Below are 19,706 nucleotides of genomic sequence, written 5' to 3'. Positions count from 1 at the left end.
GGAAAGGAATGCAATTGTATTGATGGGAATGACTGTCAAACCTAGTCTAGTATTTACTCTTTTTTTTTGGAAGCCACAAAGTTCCAAGACTTAATGGATAGAAAACATACTTATGTGCAGAATTTTCTAGCCTGTTTGACTTGTTGGGAAAGGCAGTGAGCTAGTTATTTGTAAATCAGTAAAATTCAGGAGCTGATTCCTTTTGAAACTGAAGTATCTTGTCATCTCTTCTGTCCCAGATTAGTGGAAGATAAGAGGAAATATCTCCATCATGTTAAAAGCCTTACCTTCATCCAGGTCTTTAGAAATGAACACGCACACAGTTTTTGGATTCAAAAGGATGTGGACGCATATTTTTAACTGAACTGTGTTGAATCATTGATGGTCAAAAGGGATATGCAGATCTCCTTTCAGGACAGCTGTTTTAAGGCAGGCAATACACTGTCTGCCACAGCTATCCACTGCAATGGGAGGCATGTTTGCTGTTCACAGGAGACCTGCAATGTGAAAGTACAAAGCAAGGGCTGCCATAGCTAGCTATTTTGGAAGCTTTGCCATGTGTTTCTTGTATCCTTGGAGACTATCGAGGAGTAATAAAACTATGTAAGAGGAAGATCTTGAAGGGACTTTATCTGAAAAATCTCCTGTATGTTGTTACAACATTTGGTTCAACAAGCATCTGCGAAGGGGAAATTAAAAGTGGCAATGGGGGTTTAGATGCCGTGGAGAGGATGCAGCCTCTTGGTAGAATGAGTTACTCTGACAGCTCTGCTGTAGAGTTCTGTGCAGTAGGTGGTCCTCAAACCTTCAGCTGCTCCCCCTTGCTGACAGACCAGCTGGTTGTCATTCTGAAGCCACAGGGGGAAATCCATGATTCCTTCCAATGTACCGTTTAAAACACCTAATCAAACCCAGTCAAAAACTACATTCAGGCTTAATTTGTTCCCTTATTTATATAATTACTGATGGAACTCATTAAAAGATTACAGGTTTCACTTTGGTCTCTCTGTGGCTGTGAGGTGAGGATTACTGTTCCTTTTTAGATGCTTTCTTCATTTCTTGTGGCATGTGGGAATATAGAGTAAAATCACCTGTCCAGTTTCAAGTAGATCATGCATTTCTGTACCAGCTAAATTATGGCAAAGTAGTAGTGATCTATGCAGCACTGAATCCATGAGGCACATTGCTCTGTTTGGGTATTCCACCTCATTTGGGAGAGGACATCTTGCATGACCAGGCTTAAAATATGTCCAAGATAAAATCAGTATTACTGTTAAAAGGAATTAATAATATTTATGGGAGTTAGGTTCTTATTAATGATTTAGGATTTTAATAAACAATGAAAAAAAGAATGATGGAGTCAAGTAACTGTTTTCAGCGTGTTAATAAGTGAGTGTTGTGTAGCCCTTGGCTTGAACCTTATACAAGAGTATTTTCAGTGTTTATTTCCTATACTAGAAAGTCAGTGTCCTACGGTTTGTCCACAAATTATGTTACCATCTCTTGTTTATTTTTCTGCATAGCAGTACAACTATTAATAAGATTTGTGTTTGCTTTTTCTGCAGAACCCAAATCAATTTCACAGTTGCTATTGATTTCACAGCCTCCAATGGTAAGAATAAAAATAAACATCTTGTGTGTGTTTGTGCTGTGTTCAGTTCTAAGTTGTGCCGTGTTCAGTTTTTCAGTTCCTATGTGTGTGTTTGTAGCAGTATTCAGCTGGCACCACCTGGACTTGAGATTCCATTTTGCTGAGCAACAGATGAGAGGCCAATTCCTGTCTAGTAAAGCAGGACAAACAGAACAGCTAAAAGTTGGGAAAGCCACATATAAAATTTAATAGCCAGTAGTTTGCAAATATCTGTGTAGTTTTTGAATTGTTACTATTATTGTTTGGTATTCTATAACTGCTGGGATAAAACGTTGGAGCACCTATTGAGAAGGGCCAAATAGTTCCAGGTAGACTGAGGTTGAAGTGGGGTGAAGCAGAGATAAGTTGTGATCCTCCTCCAAAGCTGCTTTCAGAATGTCATAATACTTTTGTAAACTTTGTCTTCAAAGTGTATAAGTTGCCCAAATCTACAAGTTTCTTGCTGCCCTTTCAATGCTGAAATGCAGCTACCTCTGCTAAAATGTATTTAGAACTACTAGAAAACTACTACTTTTAAAATTTATTCAGAACACTGTATTTTTATCTGATACAGCTTCTTATTTTTAAGAGAGAAAATTGTGAAGTGATTCAGTTTTAAAGTAAATCTGATCCTTGCTTCTGCAGGTAACCCTTCACAGCCAACTTCACTGCACTACATGAATCCCTATCAGCTGAATGCTTATGGCATGGCATTGAGAGCTGTTGGTGAAATAATTCAGGACTATGATAGTGATAAAATGTTCCCAGCTCTAGGTTTTGGAGCTAGACTGCCTCCAGATGGAAGGGTATCACATGAATTTGCGCTGGTAAGTAAATAAATACATATTTTAAAAATTTCTTTACTACCACAGAATTTTGGGACTTAAGGTTGTAGTCTTAAGCAGTTGCTGGACAAGTAAAGAATAGAGAATGTACTAAGTCTTCTGTGCTAACTCTAAATAGTTGTCTAAAAACTTTTCATCATAGTGAAGTTGCTTCACTTGAAGTTATGAAGAGAAATCTGGAGTCAAGAAATCCCTGTAGGCCAAAAATTGTAATTAAGAAAAGTACTGATCTTTAACCTCAGCTGTAGCAGCTTGAGAAACAGATGCTTTAGAGACTTCAGACTGAAGTTAATCTCTCTAAAGGAGGAAACAAATCATGTTCCAAGATACTATTACATTATTGTTCTTATTTTTCTGTCTCATTTTTCTGGGATCTCTGTCTTTTCAGGCTGCCTGTTCAGAGACGTAGGGATATCTAAGTGGACTAAAAGATGAGTTGATAAGAACAAATCTGAGATTGGTCCACGGGTCAGTTAAACTGCAAACCTAAAATCTACCAGGATTTGCCAGAAAGGTTGATCTGGTATAAGTGACACTTGTGATTAGTGTTGATATTTTATCTACTTGCTTATTTTGAGGTTTTTGTTCTTCTCAGAGTAGGATAAAATTGTCAGAATTACAGCAAATGTAGTTATATCAGGTGAGTTCTAATCAGGTAGCTTCAAAGACATGGCAGAAGACTGGTGACTGTAGACACGTTGCTCTTCTGTCAGCCTGTGCTAGAAAAGAGTGCACATATTTTAACTCAGGGAAAGGTTTTCCACTTACATAGTAATTTAAAAAAGGTGTAATTGCAAATACTCATTTAAATTGCAGACTTTATGCTTTCTATAGCAAGCTCAAATACATTGATACATCTTTCAGTTTTAAGGAAGTTTCTAAAATTAGTTCAGTTAATTTTTGAGCTATTGTGGTACTTTTAAAGAATAAAAAGCACCACATACATACATATATGTGTGTGTGTATTTTTCCTTCCTCCATATATAAACATGTATAGGTGTCTCCCACGTAATGCTAAGCAGAGTCAATTCTTTTAATGTTTTAGACACATTCTGTCAAAAATCCCCTTTGGTTTTCTAGATTCTCAGGCAAGTATACTTTACCTCAGAATGAGATACTGGCACACTAAGCTAATGAGGTGTTGGCATATGAAGGTAGGATGACTTGAAAGGTTTTGAAGCCTGACATAGATCATTTGCCTGGCCTGACATTGGTTTGGAATTCAGCTTTTATATTTGTATTGCCATCTGTAAATAGGTGTCCTCATTAAAGAGTCATTACAGAGATAGCTAGTAAAATGCCAATCCTAAGAATTTACAGTACCAGCCATTTCGTGGGCTCCCAAAGAGTAAACTCCTTTCTTTATTTTTTTATACCAGGCCAAAAATAACTTTTTCAGTGCAGAAATATCGGGCCAAAACAACGAAAAGTTTTTTTACCTTGCACTCTTAAAAGTGTATGAACCTCAGGATCAGGCTACGAATTCTTTTTTTTTTTTTTTCACATTTTTAAAAGAATAAATCATTGAGCCTGAACTGTGTTCCTACACATGCTTCCAGTTTTACATCTGACCTGTAAGTCATACCTTAAATCCACACAGGAAAATGCCTGTTACTGTCATATGTACAAAGGAGTGTTAAATGACACTAAAGGTAGTATTTATCTAGGAGCCAGTCCCAATGATTCTGACTCTGAGGCTGGTAGAACTTCCTTATCTCATCAGTAAACACTCACAAGAAGACATGGCACATACACTGGGCATTTGTAGTAAACTCTCTGAATAGATCTTAGAATGCTTAGTTCTTTGCTTTTTAAAAATGTACACTGGATAGTCTTCATTAACCTACAGAATTTTCACTTCATAATTACTGATAATGATTAAACATCTTTTGTTTTCATTAGAATGGAAACCCTCAAAATCCATACTGCCATGGAATTGATGGTGTAATGGAGGCATATTACAGGAGTCTAAAATGTGTACAGCTTTATGGACCAACAAACTTTGCTCCTGTAATTAATCATGTAGCCAGGTAAGTATCACAGTAGGTGCTGTGGAGAAACTTCTTCATGTCAGAACAACAACTGCATATAAAAGGCTGACATCCATGGCTGGTATTATGCAGAATTTAATTGCTGGTTAAGAAGAAATACAAATGATCCAGTTGACCAGCCTGAGTTAAAATCTTAGCAGAAATCATAAGGAAATAAAATTTTTGTCATGTCATGTTCCTATTTTGTCCTTTAGAGCACAGAATTATTACTTCACAGAAAATACATGCATCTATCAAAATTCTTTTATAAACTCTGAGGGTTTTTTAGGTATATGTAGCTTCTCTAATATCTAAATATCCCAAATGTCAACAAAATCTTCCAGGTCTCTCTGTGCCAACAATTCCCAGCTAGTAGTGTCACTTTTAAGGCAGTGATACAGCTGTCACCATTGGAGAGCCATGGTGCTGTTATACAACACCTCATCTAACTCCTCAAAGTTAAAACCTTCCTGTGTTCATAGAAGTTTCTTAAGAAGGATAATGTTGACTTATTTTGGCAGACAGGATCTTGACTTACAATTTTGAGCTCGAGACCTTGGCAGTATAATACCTCCATGAATTTATATAGGAAAGTGATACGGCTTAGATGATTTGCTGAACAGGTTTTATTTTATTCATAGACACAAAGAACTACTGTTTATAAAATAAAGAAGTAGGGATGTGTAAGTCATTTTACTGGTAATATTTTATTTATGAGCTTGCAAAATAGCTAATTTTAATAGCAAGAGATATTTATATGCTAACTGGTTTGCTATCGTTAGTTCTACAGACGAGCAGAAAATAGTTTGCAAATTCTGTGGTGCAAAGAATTTTCTGTGCCCCTGGCATGGCTAGATAGTTGATTTCAGCTATTTATTATTAGGGTTAATTGTTTTGTCTTCAGATCATAGCATTAAAATTATGTACATGTATGTTACATTGCTTGCCATCTGAGAGTAGCTGTCTCCTTTAATCTTTCCTTTGACATGATCTCTTCAGTAGCAGTTTTCCATATGTGTGGCACTCAGTGTCTGTTTCAGTCACATTATCTGGAAATCTAACCCAACAGTTTTTCTGGCTCTTTGTTTTTCTTCAGAACCAGTCTAGCAGCTGAGATGCCTGACTCAGAACTTGGCAATTTAACTCAAGCCTGCAATTCATTGCAAAAAATGAAATTTTTGATCCAGTGTTATCAAAGCATTGGCATAAAATTAGTTCTTTTTCTCACCAGCTGTTTTCCAGGAATATTTGCCAACTTTTGCAGAATAACAGAAGACTGCTCACCAGTATTAGTAGTCCTTCCACTGAACTTTTGTCTAAAAGTTGTTGCAAATGTGGGAGCTCCTCCTGGTAGCAAATCATACTACATTATAGTGGGAAAGCTAAGTGTCTTCACAAGGATTTCTACTGCATGATCGTCCCTAGAGCAGTCTATGTATCAGTCCAGTTCTCAGTAACACCATTTTCCTTCAAGGTTCAATTTCTTGATTATTCTCTTGACTCTCATAGACATGGTACTGCCCTGCAGTTACTCTCTGAACCTACCTTCAGCCTCAAAGCAATTTCTTCTTTCCACATCCCTCCTACTTGAAAGAATGCCTCTGATGAATCTCTGTAAACAATGTCAGATACTACTAGCCTGTTGTGATATTGGTGTTCTTTGGAAACTCTTTAGGCAGATAATGATTTCTTTATCCTTTACCCAGTGAGAAGGTTATCTAAACTACACCAGATACAACTTAGTGTCATCTCTCATCTGCCCTCCTCATATAAGATCTTTCTTGCTCTGGAGCATTCTAGTCCGTGAAAAATTTGAAATTACCAAATTTCTGTTCCATTTCTTCAGTGTAGATATGTAGACAGTGTTAAGAGCTCAGATAGGAAAATAATGTTTATTTTACTCTCTCATCACACCTTGTCAATGCAGTCATCATTGAAAAGTTTATAAGCATTGTGGAAAAGTGAGATAAAAGAAGTCTCTGCATGGCAGTGAAAATGTGTTCCATGGCAGGCCTTGCTAATCTCCATATTTAACTATCACTCCCTACTGCCAGCATCCAGATAGGTGGTATCCAACAGGTTCACTACTTGAATGGCTTCTTTACCCATCTGTATCTTGGGAGTGGAAGATGGTGGTGTTGTGTGAGCTAGTTGTGCTTTCTACAAACTCTTATAGTTGTGCCTGCAGCATTGTACTGATCAGAAGTGCTTGCTTGCCAATGCACTGTGTTATCTTCAGAGAATTTTGTAAGCATATGCAAGCATCATGGCCATCAGTGAACATCCTCTGCTCAGTGAACCAGGCCTTTCATATTCAGTGACCAAAAAAATAATGAGTTCTTTGACAGTCATGTTAGGTAGTTAGGCATGTATTCAAAAGTAACCCTGTGGCAACTATTTTTTTTCTTTTACTGCTCTCTGTACAACTCAATGCACAAGGTTCTACTTTTTCACTTCTTCCCAGCACCAACAGCATTTATAGAAGTAGGAACTGTAGTGGCTGTGAAGCAGCAAACAGCTTCCCACAATAAAGAAGTTCTTCTGTTCAGACCATAGAATTTAGTGAGGCTGTTTGGACTCTCTTTCAGGACTTTGCAAACTTTCAAAAGCTGCTCATTTTCAAAGAGTAGTTGCTTCTTGGGTCCTTTGACTGAGGTGGGAATGACACTGGGTGTATTTTATCTTGCATTCCTGCACAGCACAAGGAGAAGCTTGAGTCTTGAAGGAAAGGACATATGTGGGTGGTGCAGAGAAATTAATATCTAACCCAGGGTTGCAGGGTGCATGTTCAGCCATTTTACAAACGTACACATATATGTGAACTGTAAATCTGCAATCATGGTAACAGTAACCTGGATTTGTAAGACAAAAAAATAAATGTAAAAAAAAAAGTGAGAGAGAGAGAAATATCAACGTGTTGATTCCTGCTAAGTTTTATTTGTGCTATAAACCCAGCCATTCAGTATTCATGGGTACCCTTCATACGAAGCTGTGTACCCCTTAGGTAATACCTATTAAACAACTTAGGCTTTCTAATCTCTCATGATTCCCTAAAGCACATTCTGTCCATGCTCCTTTTGGCAGTCGTTGAGTTCCTATTTTTCACTGATGCAACACATCAGTGTTGTCAACATGCAGATTATCAATATTGTATTAGTTACTTTTTTTCAATGTTCTCATTTAAGAGTATAATGTCTGGCTTAGTTATGAATATCTTTACTTTTAAAATTCACTGTGTTATGTTTTTTAGTCCTTGGTGGTAAAATTTTACAAATACAGCTTGTTTTCATATTAATTCCTTTTATAATGTTTTTTTTTTTACTTTTATAATGTTGTTTTTTTCTTCCCTTAGATATGCTGCTTCAGTAAAAGATGGCTCCCAGTATTTTGTTCTTCTCATTATTACAGATGGAGTTATATCTGATATGGCTCAGACAAAAGAATCCATAGTGAATGTAAGTTTTACTGAAAGTGTTGAAAGTATGTTTGTAGGATTTCATATTTTAGGCACTAGATTTATTCCATAAGTGCCCATTTTTACCAAACATGAAAAGTTTCTGCATGAAGATGAAAAGAAAGCAAAACTTGACCTAATTAGATAGTGTTTTGTGGTAAATTATACTCTTCTAACACTGTATGTTTGTATGATTTTCCTCTCTGCTTCTTGCCTCCTTCCTCATGTACATCCCACCATGCAGTCTTGCATAGCAAACTCTTTTCTCTCTCTCTCATAATTGCAGACAGCTTTGATTCCCCACAGTTTTTTATAAACTGCCCCAACATTCTAATCCTGAATGGCAGGCATACCAATAATATGATTTCCCTCAAAACAGTCCATAAAACTCTGTAAGTTCCTTATTTCCTAGTTTCTGCTTTATTTTCAGTATTCTTCTCTTCAAAACTGCCATGTGTATAGGTAATATTCTGTATTATGAGCAGGCTCTATTGTGCTTTTGCCCATGGGAAATTTCAGATGAAAGTACACACAGAAACACTCCTAGACATGGTTGGAAAAGATCTCTACCCATAGTTTTTAACATACTACACTGGATCTGATTAACAGCAGAGTGGTGAGTTGAAAAGCCTCCATTAATTCAGCATCATGTCCAAGTGAATAGTGTAGAATTAGGTGACATAGTTTTGAAGACCCATTTTCAGTAGCTCCTGAGAGATTTGATATGGTTGCAGTTTGTGGTGTGCCTTGAAAACACTGCCCCAGTGTTCTGCCTCTCACAGGGGAGCAAAATGCCCTCAAATCCCAGCCTGCAGCACAAACACAGAATCTATGTTTTAGTAAGCTTGGAAATTCCTTCTCTAGCCCAGCCTAGAAGTTTGAAGCAGAATTTCTTTTAGATGAGCTGCTTTTAAGTGACAAAAAGGCTCACAGAAAGAGGAGAAAAAAAAGAGCAGTTCTTGATTCTGACTCACCCTTCTGTTTGAAGTTTGTGCATAAGAGACCAGCAAGTGCAGTTGGCTGATACCTTGCAAGATTAATTCATTTGCCGCTAAGACATGCAGAAGAACCTTGTTTTCAATAATAGTTCATTTCAAGGAATAATGGCTGTTAGTCTGCAATTGTCTGGAAACACAGCAGATGTGTTGTTAGTTTGGAATAAGTGGAAGTTTGGGAATATTTGCTGTCTTGATCTTTTATGAAGATGCATTCATTTTTCTGCATATTTCCTGAAGTGTGAGCACAGTATACCATGACAGAACTAATTAATGCTATTCAATAGCAGTTTTTTCAGTCTTAATAATATCCATAACACTAAAAAGGGCAATGATGTCCAATGCAACTTGATGTGTAAAAAACTCAGAATTTCAATTTCAATTTTTAACATTAATTGTGCTTTTAGGCATCTTTCTCATTACAGCATATATGTCAGACACATTCTGTTTTACCAAACTGTTTAAAGGTTATGCTGTCATTCAGGAAATGCCAACACTTGAGTTTATATGCAAAAATTTAACTCTTTGTCTTTATTATGCTGTCCTTGCTACTTCATGTTTCATATTTCATTGTACCACATAATTCTGTGTCCATGTGAGTAGGAATCTCTTTAAAAGAGACTTTCTTTACAATCAAAAAATAACGTTTTAGAAAATGTCTGAAAAACAGAAGGTTCTAAGCCATCAGAAGGTGTACATCTATGATTTTTTTTGACCAGTCTATATTCCTGTTTAATGCTTAAAATTACTGTACACATTCTACAGTTTGTAGAATATCTCCATAAGCAACAGAATTATCAGAATTAACTCAGTAAGTTGTCAGCCCTGACATTTGCTGAATGTTCTTTGGTTTTAGTTGATACCTTCTTCATCAGAGGCAGATTCACATTATTTCTATAAACTGATGCTACTATCAGGGCAAGAGAATCCAGCATTCAAGATAGTGTCTTTATAATTTTAAAGATTTTACAGAGTTTATTCAGGAAAAGCCAGATACCATCTTTGATTGAAAAAGATAAAGTAAAATTTAAAATCCTGCCACAGCCCATTCTGTATCTTGCTTTTCTGTGGCTTGGATGATTGACTACAGTAAAATTTCTTTAATGAGATAAATGTAATACACATATTGCTCAAATAGATTATTTATTTTCTTTTAAAAATTGGCATAAGACCAATGTATAAAATAGTTGCAAGCAGCTGTGTAATATCAAGAAACAGTAAAGCATATTTCAATAAATGTCAGACTGGTATTAGGTACATATTTGCAATTACTGGCAGTTTACAAAAGTTTCTAAGAGAAATTTGTCCTCTTAGTTGTCATATTAGTATTAAATGCTAATATAGTTTGTTGTCTTTAATTAGCATCCTGTATGATTCAAAGACTTGGAAATGAAAAAATAAAATAATCTTCTGCCTTTCTATCTTCATCCATGGTGTTTTATATCACTTAAGCAGTTTATAACATTCAACGTTTTAGGGGGAAAAACTGTTCTTTAAAACATAATTTTTGTGTGGATTTTGTTCACTTTGTTCTCAGATCTTGTATTATTGGAAGAGGTTATGTAATGTATTAAACTTTTTTCTTCTTCTTTTGAAGGCTTCAAAGCTTCCAATGTCCATAATTATAGTGGGGGTAGGACCAGCAGAGTTTGATGGTAAGAGTTGTAGGGTTTTTTCCTATTTTTTTTTTTTTAATATTTGCTTACATTTTAGTAATATGTGGCTTTTCAAACAAATACTGGTCTTTAAAAGAGCATTATATGAAGCGAGGAGTGAGTGCTGTTGGCATTTCCAGCTGGATTGATTGATTGATAACTCAGTGTGATTACAAGCTACCATGTGGAGCTGAGTAGCCCCTCAGGCTCTCTGTTCAAGTCAGAGCCATATGGGGGCTCAGCATTTACAGTAAAGTAAGTATACTCAGGCAGTATTAAATTTCTTCAACACAAATATTTAGATGCCTCATGAAGTGTCAGTTGACTGGAAATATTGATCTTCATGCAGTAATAAAATCTTGAGAAAAATAAATACATTTGGGGTGATCTGGATTAAACAGGGCTTTACTTGGTAACAGGAGTGAGCCCTACTGTGCAGCAGCATTGACAGAATGTTACATACAGCAGGAGAGAAATTACCAGGTTGTTTACATATTCTTTCTCTGATATTCTGGAACACCATTGTCTGTTGCAATAAGTAAGCTGCTTCCATTATTTGTATTAATTTAGTAAGTATGTATCACTGCACTGTGAAGTGTAGACCTTGTGTGTGTCTGTTGCTCAAAGTCCTAAATCCTTTCTTTTTAATTCTGTTCTGATTAGAACAGTATGCCTTCAGTTGTACATGAAATATACTTGGTACTACTACCACAGATGTTTAGTGTTGACTGATGATTGTACATGTTAATTTTTGTGCAAATACTTGAAATGCAGGGAAAAAGAGGGAAAAATAAGACAAAAAATATTATATTTAAAATGTATTTTATTTTATTACAAGCATTTCTTACGCTGTTTGGCAAGTGGTTTGTAACTCATAATTTTAAGTATCCTTTTCCATGAAGAAATTGTCCAGGTGAACACTTACACTTTAGATGATTGTATGCCTCAGTCATTGAGAAAAAGACAGTTTAAGTTCATATTTATAAATGCACATGATGGAAATTTCTAAACTTCATGTTTTACTCCTGAGAATTCCAGCATGGTCTGAATGGTGTGTTATGTACCATTCTCTTGCCCCTCCATTGCAATTTTCCCTTTCTCCCTGTTTGTCTTGTCCTTGGATTTGCTCAGGACCCCTTTCTCAGCCAGGACATGTTCTTGGGGTGTCCTTCCCCCTTTCCTGAAGTCGGGATTCTGTTTGTTCTGCAGTTACAGTTTCCATCTTTGGAGCCACAGTCCTGGCTTTACTGCCTCAGTGAAATTAGGTCTGTGCCAAGTCTATAGTCCCTCAGTGCCCAAGAGGACAGAGAAATTGCTTCCATCTACAGAGATTCCTTCTGGAATACACAACAGACTCCATGTCTGCTGTGGATGCTGGACAAGCGTGTCTGCAGGAGGGTGATGTTTAGGCACATTCTGCACATGCAAGTGACCCTGAAGCTTCACTTCTGCCTTACAGAGACCAAGCTGCTCCTCTTCAGATCTCCCTGTTCCCTAGATCTCCCAGCCCCTGGGAAATACCAGAGGGGTTCTTAAAAGTCTGAAGCTTGGGTAGATGACACATTTTAGCAGAACTTTCCTTAAAGGATGTGAGGATGACTATAACAGGTCACAACAGGAGCATTTTTGCCCAGTATTCTGTATCTGACCATGGGTAGTTTTGTAGAGAATGTTAGGAGCAGACTAAGCAAATATGATACTTCCCTGCATGCTGTTTTTTAGGTTGGAGTTTCGTTTGGGTAGGATGCGCTTCGTGTCTATTTTGGAAAATTTTTAGTGAAATTCCTTCAATTATTTTTTCAGTCTCCTGCTTTGAGCATGTGGATATTTTTGCAACATCATCATCAGGCAACATATTCTGCAGACCTACTGATTTGTTTCTTTGAACAAATATGTTCAGAAGAATTGGGTTGTGAAGTGCTGGTTTCAGTGAATTCAACCTAGTTTGTAAACCCCTGAGAAGCTCAGTGGTGCAGGGCTTTGATTTTCATAGCGTACACTGAAAGAAGGTTTGTAGAATTGTAGCTCCAACACCTGAGCAGTAATCTGAGATCCCAAATCCATCTATTTCAACACTGACAAGAGAGCAGGTACATCTTTCTACCTAGAATAGCTTCCAGGTATCAGGACAACAGAGCTTTCCTGTATCCTGCTCAGAAGATGCAAGAAGAATTGCCCAATAAATTTAATAATTTTTTTTAAGATCTCCTCATTCCTTAGCATTAGAAGATACTGCTTTTTCAGTGTGAACTGTGAGTTATTACGTCTTTGTGCTGTATCCTTTGATATCTTCTGTAACCGTAGCTCCTGAAGATGAATTCTTCTCCACTTCTGAAAGTGTATATATATATATATACACACATATATATATATTGCCTTACAAAACCAGATATACTCGTTGTTTTGAGAGATGAAAGGATAAAAGCTTTGTCATAGTCTGTTCTTTTCTGAAGGTGACAGTAAAGATAAAAGTATGTATTGTCACCATGAAAAAGTGCAAAACAGCTACAAAACATGATGTATTTTATGATGCAAATGATCTCAGCAGTTACCTAGAGAATTGTTGGTTTTATTGCTTGAAAGTGTAAGTTGTCTGAACTTTTTTTTTCTCAGTAAGATGATTTTGTTGTGCACCTGAACTCATAGGGTTTTTTTGTTGTGTTTTGTTTTTGTTTTTTTTAAGCTATGGAAGAACTGGATGGGGATGTAGTGAGGATTTCCTCAAGAGGAAGGTTTGCAGAAAGAGACATTGTGCAGGTGGGAGAGAAAATATATTCTCATAGATATACTTGCTACTATTCCTCTTTGTTTTGAATTCTCGTTTCTGTCTATATTCCATCATTCATTTTACCTTAGCACTGACATATTTTCTCTTGTCCTGCCAGTTAGTGGATCTGCATTTGTTAGGAAATGACCCCTAACTGGCAGAACACTGTTGCAAAGTCTTGGTGTTATACAGCCATGAAGAAGAGTGAGCTATTGAAAATTTGGAGAAACACGGTGTTTCTAGAAAAAATGGTATCTGTCTAAAAATGAATCTTATATGGAAACCATATTTTCCTGGTAGTGGCTGAACACATTGATAAAATACAGTATTTAAGTTGGAAGGGACCTACAAAAGACACCCAGTGCAACTGCCTGGCCACTTAAGTACAGGGCTGACTAAAAGTTAGGACATGTTAATGAGGACATTTTCCAAATGCCTCTTAAACACTGACAAGCATCCTTAGATTCAAACCTCACCTTGAATCTATCTGCCATTTCTTCTTCTTTTATTCCTGATATTTGTCAAACTTCATAGTGTTTGCTTATTTTTCCTCTTACTTATTTTCACTTATTTCTCTTCAAGACAGGTTAGATTTTTATATTATTGTTTAGTAGAATATATATAGAGGGAGAATAACTGAGCCATATCAGTAGCTCATGCTGCATGGTAATTAAGGTTAGATAGCAGCTGATGAACTTGGGGATATGTTTATTTGTTTGCATTTATATCTGCAGGATCTGAAACTTTTCAAAATGTTTAACACTGTTACAAATACAAATACTGATACGTGAATAATTTAAGGGTTGATTGATAACTGCTGATGGATGTAATGTTTCAATACAAGAATGTGTTCAAAACATGTATTTGACACCTGATTTTAGTTTTATTAGAAAACAAAAATAAAGAAAACTACATGAATGTATGGAAATTACAATGATCAGATCTTTTTTTTCAGTCTTCTTCAGTCTTCATGTGTACTACATTAAAATTCCCTCTCTCTTTTTTTTTTTTCTAAATGGGGATCAGAAATGAGCATAAGATAACAGAAATTAAATTACCCTCAGACTCTTTATGGCTACACATTAAAGAAAGTCATGGATTCCTGAATTCTAATAGTTGAGAAAGATACTTTTTTCATTTTTGCAACATACAGAGATAACAACTGATGGGAAAGTGAGATACCAAAACTCTTAGAAGAGTAAAACACGCTTTCTTCTTTGGTCATTGTTGTCAGGTAGTTTTAAAAGTAGGGATGATGTAAGACAGCTGAACAGGTGAAAAGAAATTTTTTCTAATTTTGTCAAAGTCTTTGTTCCTTGGTGTTCCTTCATGTTCCTTGGTGTCCATATCAGTCTGGAGAGGAGCTGTCTGTAATCTGTTGTTCTGTAAATGTCAGTGCTTTCAACAGAGTAGTGTGTGGGTTGGACCCCAAGCTAGTATTTCTGCAAAACCCTGAGTGCCATGTCAGATTTTTTAAAGCTAATTCAGGTATATCTGGCATGCATTACAGTTATGTTTAAATAGATTTAAATATAAGCAACACAATTTCTCTAATAATGGCAGCCCAAAAAACTTCAAAGAGCATAAATGGATAGAGTTCTAACATGTTATAAACAAGGTTTGTGAAAATGCTTTGCATCAGAGATTACTAACCTATGCTGAAAAGTAGAAAAAAAAATGAATACCCTTTTGTATTTCTTTGTAGTTCATTGCATATCAGAATTGCAATAAAACATGTATTTATTATTAATATATTTTAATCAGAATGTTGCCCTGTGCCATATTGAATTACCTTAAGACAGTATTATTTTGTGCTCTTTTTCTGTCTAAATACTAACAAATATTTACTTCATAGACTAAATGAATAGGGATTCTGTCAAACCCTCCAAGTTTGGTTTGACCTTTATTTTGTATCTTGCAGGCTAAAACTGATTTGCCTTTGTAGAACTAACTAGTCAAATATAAAACGTTGATATTTTTGTGAATTAGGTTAATTAAAATTAGTGGAATTACCTATTAATTCTAACAGTATTGTGAAATATTTTGATTAAATTAGTACAGGAAAAGTTTGTCTGTTAACAGTGAGTCACTGTATGTGTTTTATTTACTACTGACTGCAGCTCATGTAAAGGCATGTTCTTTACTATTTCCCCCTCACTAGTATGTATGCATATTGTAGTGGCTCTGTATTACATGTGTACAAATTCTTCCTCACTTTTGTTTAATTTCTGCTCCTTTCTTATCCTTTTGTTGTTTAAGACATTTTAGGAGTATATTTATTTGTAGTGATGCACCTGTTGTTTCTCCTGAGATTTTTTTCGTATTAGCCTTTTAAATTAAACTCTTAAATTATAGAAAAAGCACTTGTTCCATCAGTTTCCCTTTGGTTTCCCTTATACCTTTGATTCTATTCCTCTGCCATTTCCATTAGCTGTCCTTGTACATCTCTAGGCTTGCTTACCTGTCTGTAGTTCCTGCAGCTCCTCTGACATGTCTGCAGTGTGGGGAGAGGTGAAGAAGAGCTAAATCAGGCCATCTGGGTTGTGTAATTGCATCTAAGGAATTACACTTTTGAAATAGCCCCACTTTGCTACAGAGCAGTGGTCTGAGATTCCATGTCTGCAGGCCACTGGGTGAGGTGATCTCTTAGGATGCGACGCATGTTCTTTAACTCAGACTGCATGTACTTTTCATGCAAGGAAAAAAATCAAGGAGCCTGGATTGTTTCTTTTTTGTATGCCAGTAATGCAAGATTCTCATTAAGTATTATGGAATCCCAGCCAGGGGTGGGCAGGTAACTGGTTTAGGTGTTGAACATCTGGATATCACATAACAAGTTTGTTTTTAATGCAGTCCTTTATGCTTAGCTTCTTTATGCTTTTGTTAGTATCACATTGAAAGTGTTCAGGTGGTTCATAGTTCTACTAGGTATGGTGCAAAATGGTAAAAAATTTCAAGTCATCCTTTCTGTTTTGTATACTTCAGAGGTCAAAAAGAAATTCTCTTCGCCAAGTACCAGAGTGGAGGCAGATTGGTGGGTAGCCCCAGGAGCAGGGAATGTAAGCTAAGAATAGCCTTCTGAGACAAAGTTACCTTCTTGCATGGAAAGGGTTGAGAGATAACCCAAATATATCAGTGAAGCATGTCATCAGCAATCTGAGCTAGCCATGGCTCATGTGAAGGGATTCACCCAAGTGAAAGTGTTACACTATTTCTATTAGAAGGCAGATCTGTAAAACTTGAGATACAATGTGTATTTATAAAATGTACATTAAAGCTGTGTAATGTAACATTAAAGCTGTGTAATGTAACATATTCACGTGCTCTAACTCCCTAGGTTAAGCTTTCTTATTTTTATGTTGTAAGAGATATTCTGTGTCTGCATGATGGCCTGAGTGAACATATCTTTGGTTTTGTAGTTTGTGCCATTCCGAGATTACATTGACAGAAGTGGAAACCACGTGTTAAGCATGGCAAGACTTGCTAAAGATGTATTAGCTGAAATCCCAGAGCAGTTTCTGTCCTACATGAGAGTCAGAGGAATAAAGCCATCACCTGCACCTCCACCCTACACGCCCCCAATTCACGTGTTGCAGACTCAGATATGACTGCTCTGAAGTGTTTAGCATTTTCACAAATCTCTGGATGCAGCAGTAGCTTCTGATAACTTTTTGGAGCTAGAAAAGTTCTCTTCACATACCAAAATTCTCCTATAGTTGCATAAGCAACTGTAAAGCTTGTAAGTGCTAGGAGCAAGATGTTGATGTTCTGAGACTTTTTTTTTTTAATCTAGTCACCCTACTTTTTGATGTATTTATTGAAGGGGAGAAAGCACAAGTCAGGTTTTCAACTCAGAAGAATGGGTCCTCTCTGAATACTGTGTGTATATAAATGTATAGGAATGCTATTACCCTGTATCAATGTTTACATGTTACTATTTTTAAATTTCAGTACTTTTATAACTATTCTTAAGACTAAAAGTTTGGAATATTGACTCACTTGTCTTCTAGCTTGCAATAGTTTGTCACAAGATAACAAGAGAAGCAATATCTCTTTGAATGTTTGTCCAGACAAATACAAATGAAAGCTAAGAAAAGGACAAATACATCAATGTGTTTTAAAGTAACTGAAGTGCTTCAATTAGTGCTCAGTAATCCATTCATCTTATGTACTGAAAATTTCAATAACTAAATGTGAATAGCATCATTGCATATAACTTACAACTAACTCCAGACTGTGAGTGGGAGGTATGTGTATTTTTCAGAGATTCTCCAATTTCTAAATTTGTCTAAGTTTACAGTTTTTTAAACTAACTACTGAAACAAATTAGAATAGTTACTTGCTATAATTAATTAAAGAAAATTACCTCAATCCAGAACTATCAGAATATTATAGTTGACTCACTGAGCTCATTAAATCATATCATGCATTCCTTAAAGTACTGGAAATCTTGCATCAGAAATGTCTTTTGAAGTGGTTACAGCAGATGTTTTATAGTGGACAATTTTAAACTTTAAAAATTTAACTTTTTTTTTTGTCTTGATTGCCCATTCAAAGGGATGCTGACTCTTAATATTTGGGTTTAATATTGTCATTTAATCACATTTCCATTCAGGGTGCATGAATAATAAAGTTCATTAACTGGTTTAAAAATTGCACAACTACGTTGCTTTGTGCACAATTTTGTGTACAGAACTACCCCAAAAATGTATTATATGCCTGATCGTATATAATGATAAACTGGTTTTGCATGTATATTTTGTACAAAATACACAGTTTTGTGAGTTTGTGTCAGATGCATTTTATTTAGAACTAATGGCCTTAAATTTCACAAAACTCCTGAAATGATTGTGAATTGCCTTCAAATACTGTTTAAACTGGACATTTTAAATTTTTTGTGTCAGTTGTAATTGTCTTGTATATGTAACTTTTTTCTTTGCATATAACCTGTTTACTAATTCTGTTTCTTACTACCCTATGTTGTAATGTACAGTATAAAACTAAGGTGCATTTTTTAAGCATGAGAAGTTTTTTGCCAGAAAGCATATCTTCAATATTAATGGCATATAACTATGTAAATGCAGAATCTTCCATTTTTAAATACATTTAACTTCCTTTAACTCTTTCATGTGGGAAATTGGAATTTTCCAAGTAATTATTGTTAACAAAAACAAAAGAAATCCTCTTTTTTTGTTAGAAAATAGGTCTTGTTTTATTTTTATTTTTCTTTTGAAACAGTTTTTACATAAATACGGACTTTAATTTTCTCACCAAAATATGTATTTCTTCGTGCATTGATGTTGCATGAGTGAAATTTGATACTTGGCAACTACAAATTTTGATGAAAGTGCATCATAAAGAATAAGTTTAAATCTACTGTGTGGTGGTGGTGTTTTGCTTTCATCTTCCGGTTTTATTTTTTTGCACAGACAGTGTTGGCACTTTTGAAATAACTGAAGTTATACTGTGTTTCTGTTGTTTCATTTGATTAGACAAATTTTTATGCTGATATTTGTATTGGTTCCCAGTGGACCATGTATTCAACACATGACTAGAAAGTCAGAAAACAAACTTAGTTGAAAGTAATTTATTAGCTCTTATTTAGCCAGTGCCTTTTCTTAGTTCAATGATTAGTCTCATAACTAATCTAGCAGTTTATTTAATAAGTGAAAGAATTTTTAAAGAAAGGTATTACTTCATTAAATAATTTTGTCTGTCCAGCTTAAGTGCCAGCCTAGTCTATTCCACACTGTTGGGCGTTTTTTTCCTGTTCAGTATTGGGTTCTAAATGTAACATATTTAATAAAATAGTTGTGATAAGTGGACTGAGAATTCTAGTGGAAAATAAGTCTTTCCAGACCTGTGAGATTCCCTGTCTATGTGCTTGACATCTTCAATCTGTAGCATGTGAGATTCATTACATAGAATCATACATTAATTCTTATTCCAGTTTTGGGATGAGAGTTAATGCTCAGAGCTTGAATTTATCCAAATGATCACCTGAAGCCATTTTTACTCCTGGCTTTATTCTCAAGAATAATGGAACACAAAATTCTTATTCCTTCCCAAGAAATGCTAGCTGTTATCAAAACTTGCTAACTTGCCACACCTGAAGAACAGCAGAGAGTATTTATGTTTATGAAAAGTAAAATACGACATGTTATGTGACAAATGAGTTGTCCTGAGAGAAACTATTGACCTTGACAAAAACTCTCTTCCACTGGTATCTTGGAGTAGATATTTTCTTTGTAACACATGCAGAAAATTTTCTGCTGGGGCAAACTACACAAAGGTTACTACAAATGAGGAGGACACTGGCTCATGGAGTCT

At 35.7% G+C, this 19,706-nt stretch overlaps 1 protein-coding gene across 1 annotated transcript in view; it reads left to right on the top strand.

The window, feature by feature from the left end:
- The window catches only part of CPNE8 (copine 8), a 69,844-nt gene extending 52,860 nt beyond the window's left edge, over nt 1-16,984 (top strand). Inside the window, exons 14-20 of the mRNA XM_062490786.1 lie at nt 1,566-1,612; nt 2,276-2,457; nt 4,378-4,505; nt 7,858-7,960; nt 10,552-10,609; nt 13,293-13,366; nt 16,796-16,984. Of these exons, the coding sequence (XP_062346770.1) occupies nt 1,566-1,612; nt 2,276-2,457; nt 4,378-4,505; nt 7,858-7,960; nt 10,552-10,609; nt 13,293-13,366; nt 16,796-16,984 (781 nt within the window). The remainder of the gene's footprint in view (nt 1-1,565; nt 1,613-2,275; nt 2,458-4,377; nt 4,506-7,857; nt 7,961-10,551; nt 10,610-13,292; nt 13,367-16,795) is intronic.
- Nucleotides 16,985-19,706: the final 2,722 nt, after the last annotated feature.

Source organism: Cinclus cinclus, chromosome 4 (genome assembly GCF_963662255.1).
Source record: "Cinclus cinclus chromosome 4, bCinCin1.1, whole genome shotgun sequence".
NCBI classification, from domain to species: Eukaryota; Metazoa; Chordata; class Aves; order Passeriformes; family Cinclidae; genus Cinclus; species Cinclus cinclus.
Note: the sequence above shows the minus strand (reverse complement) of the source record. Positions and strands in the feature narration are given on the sequence as shown.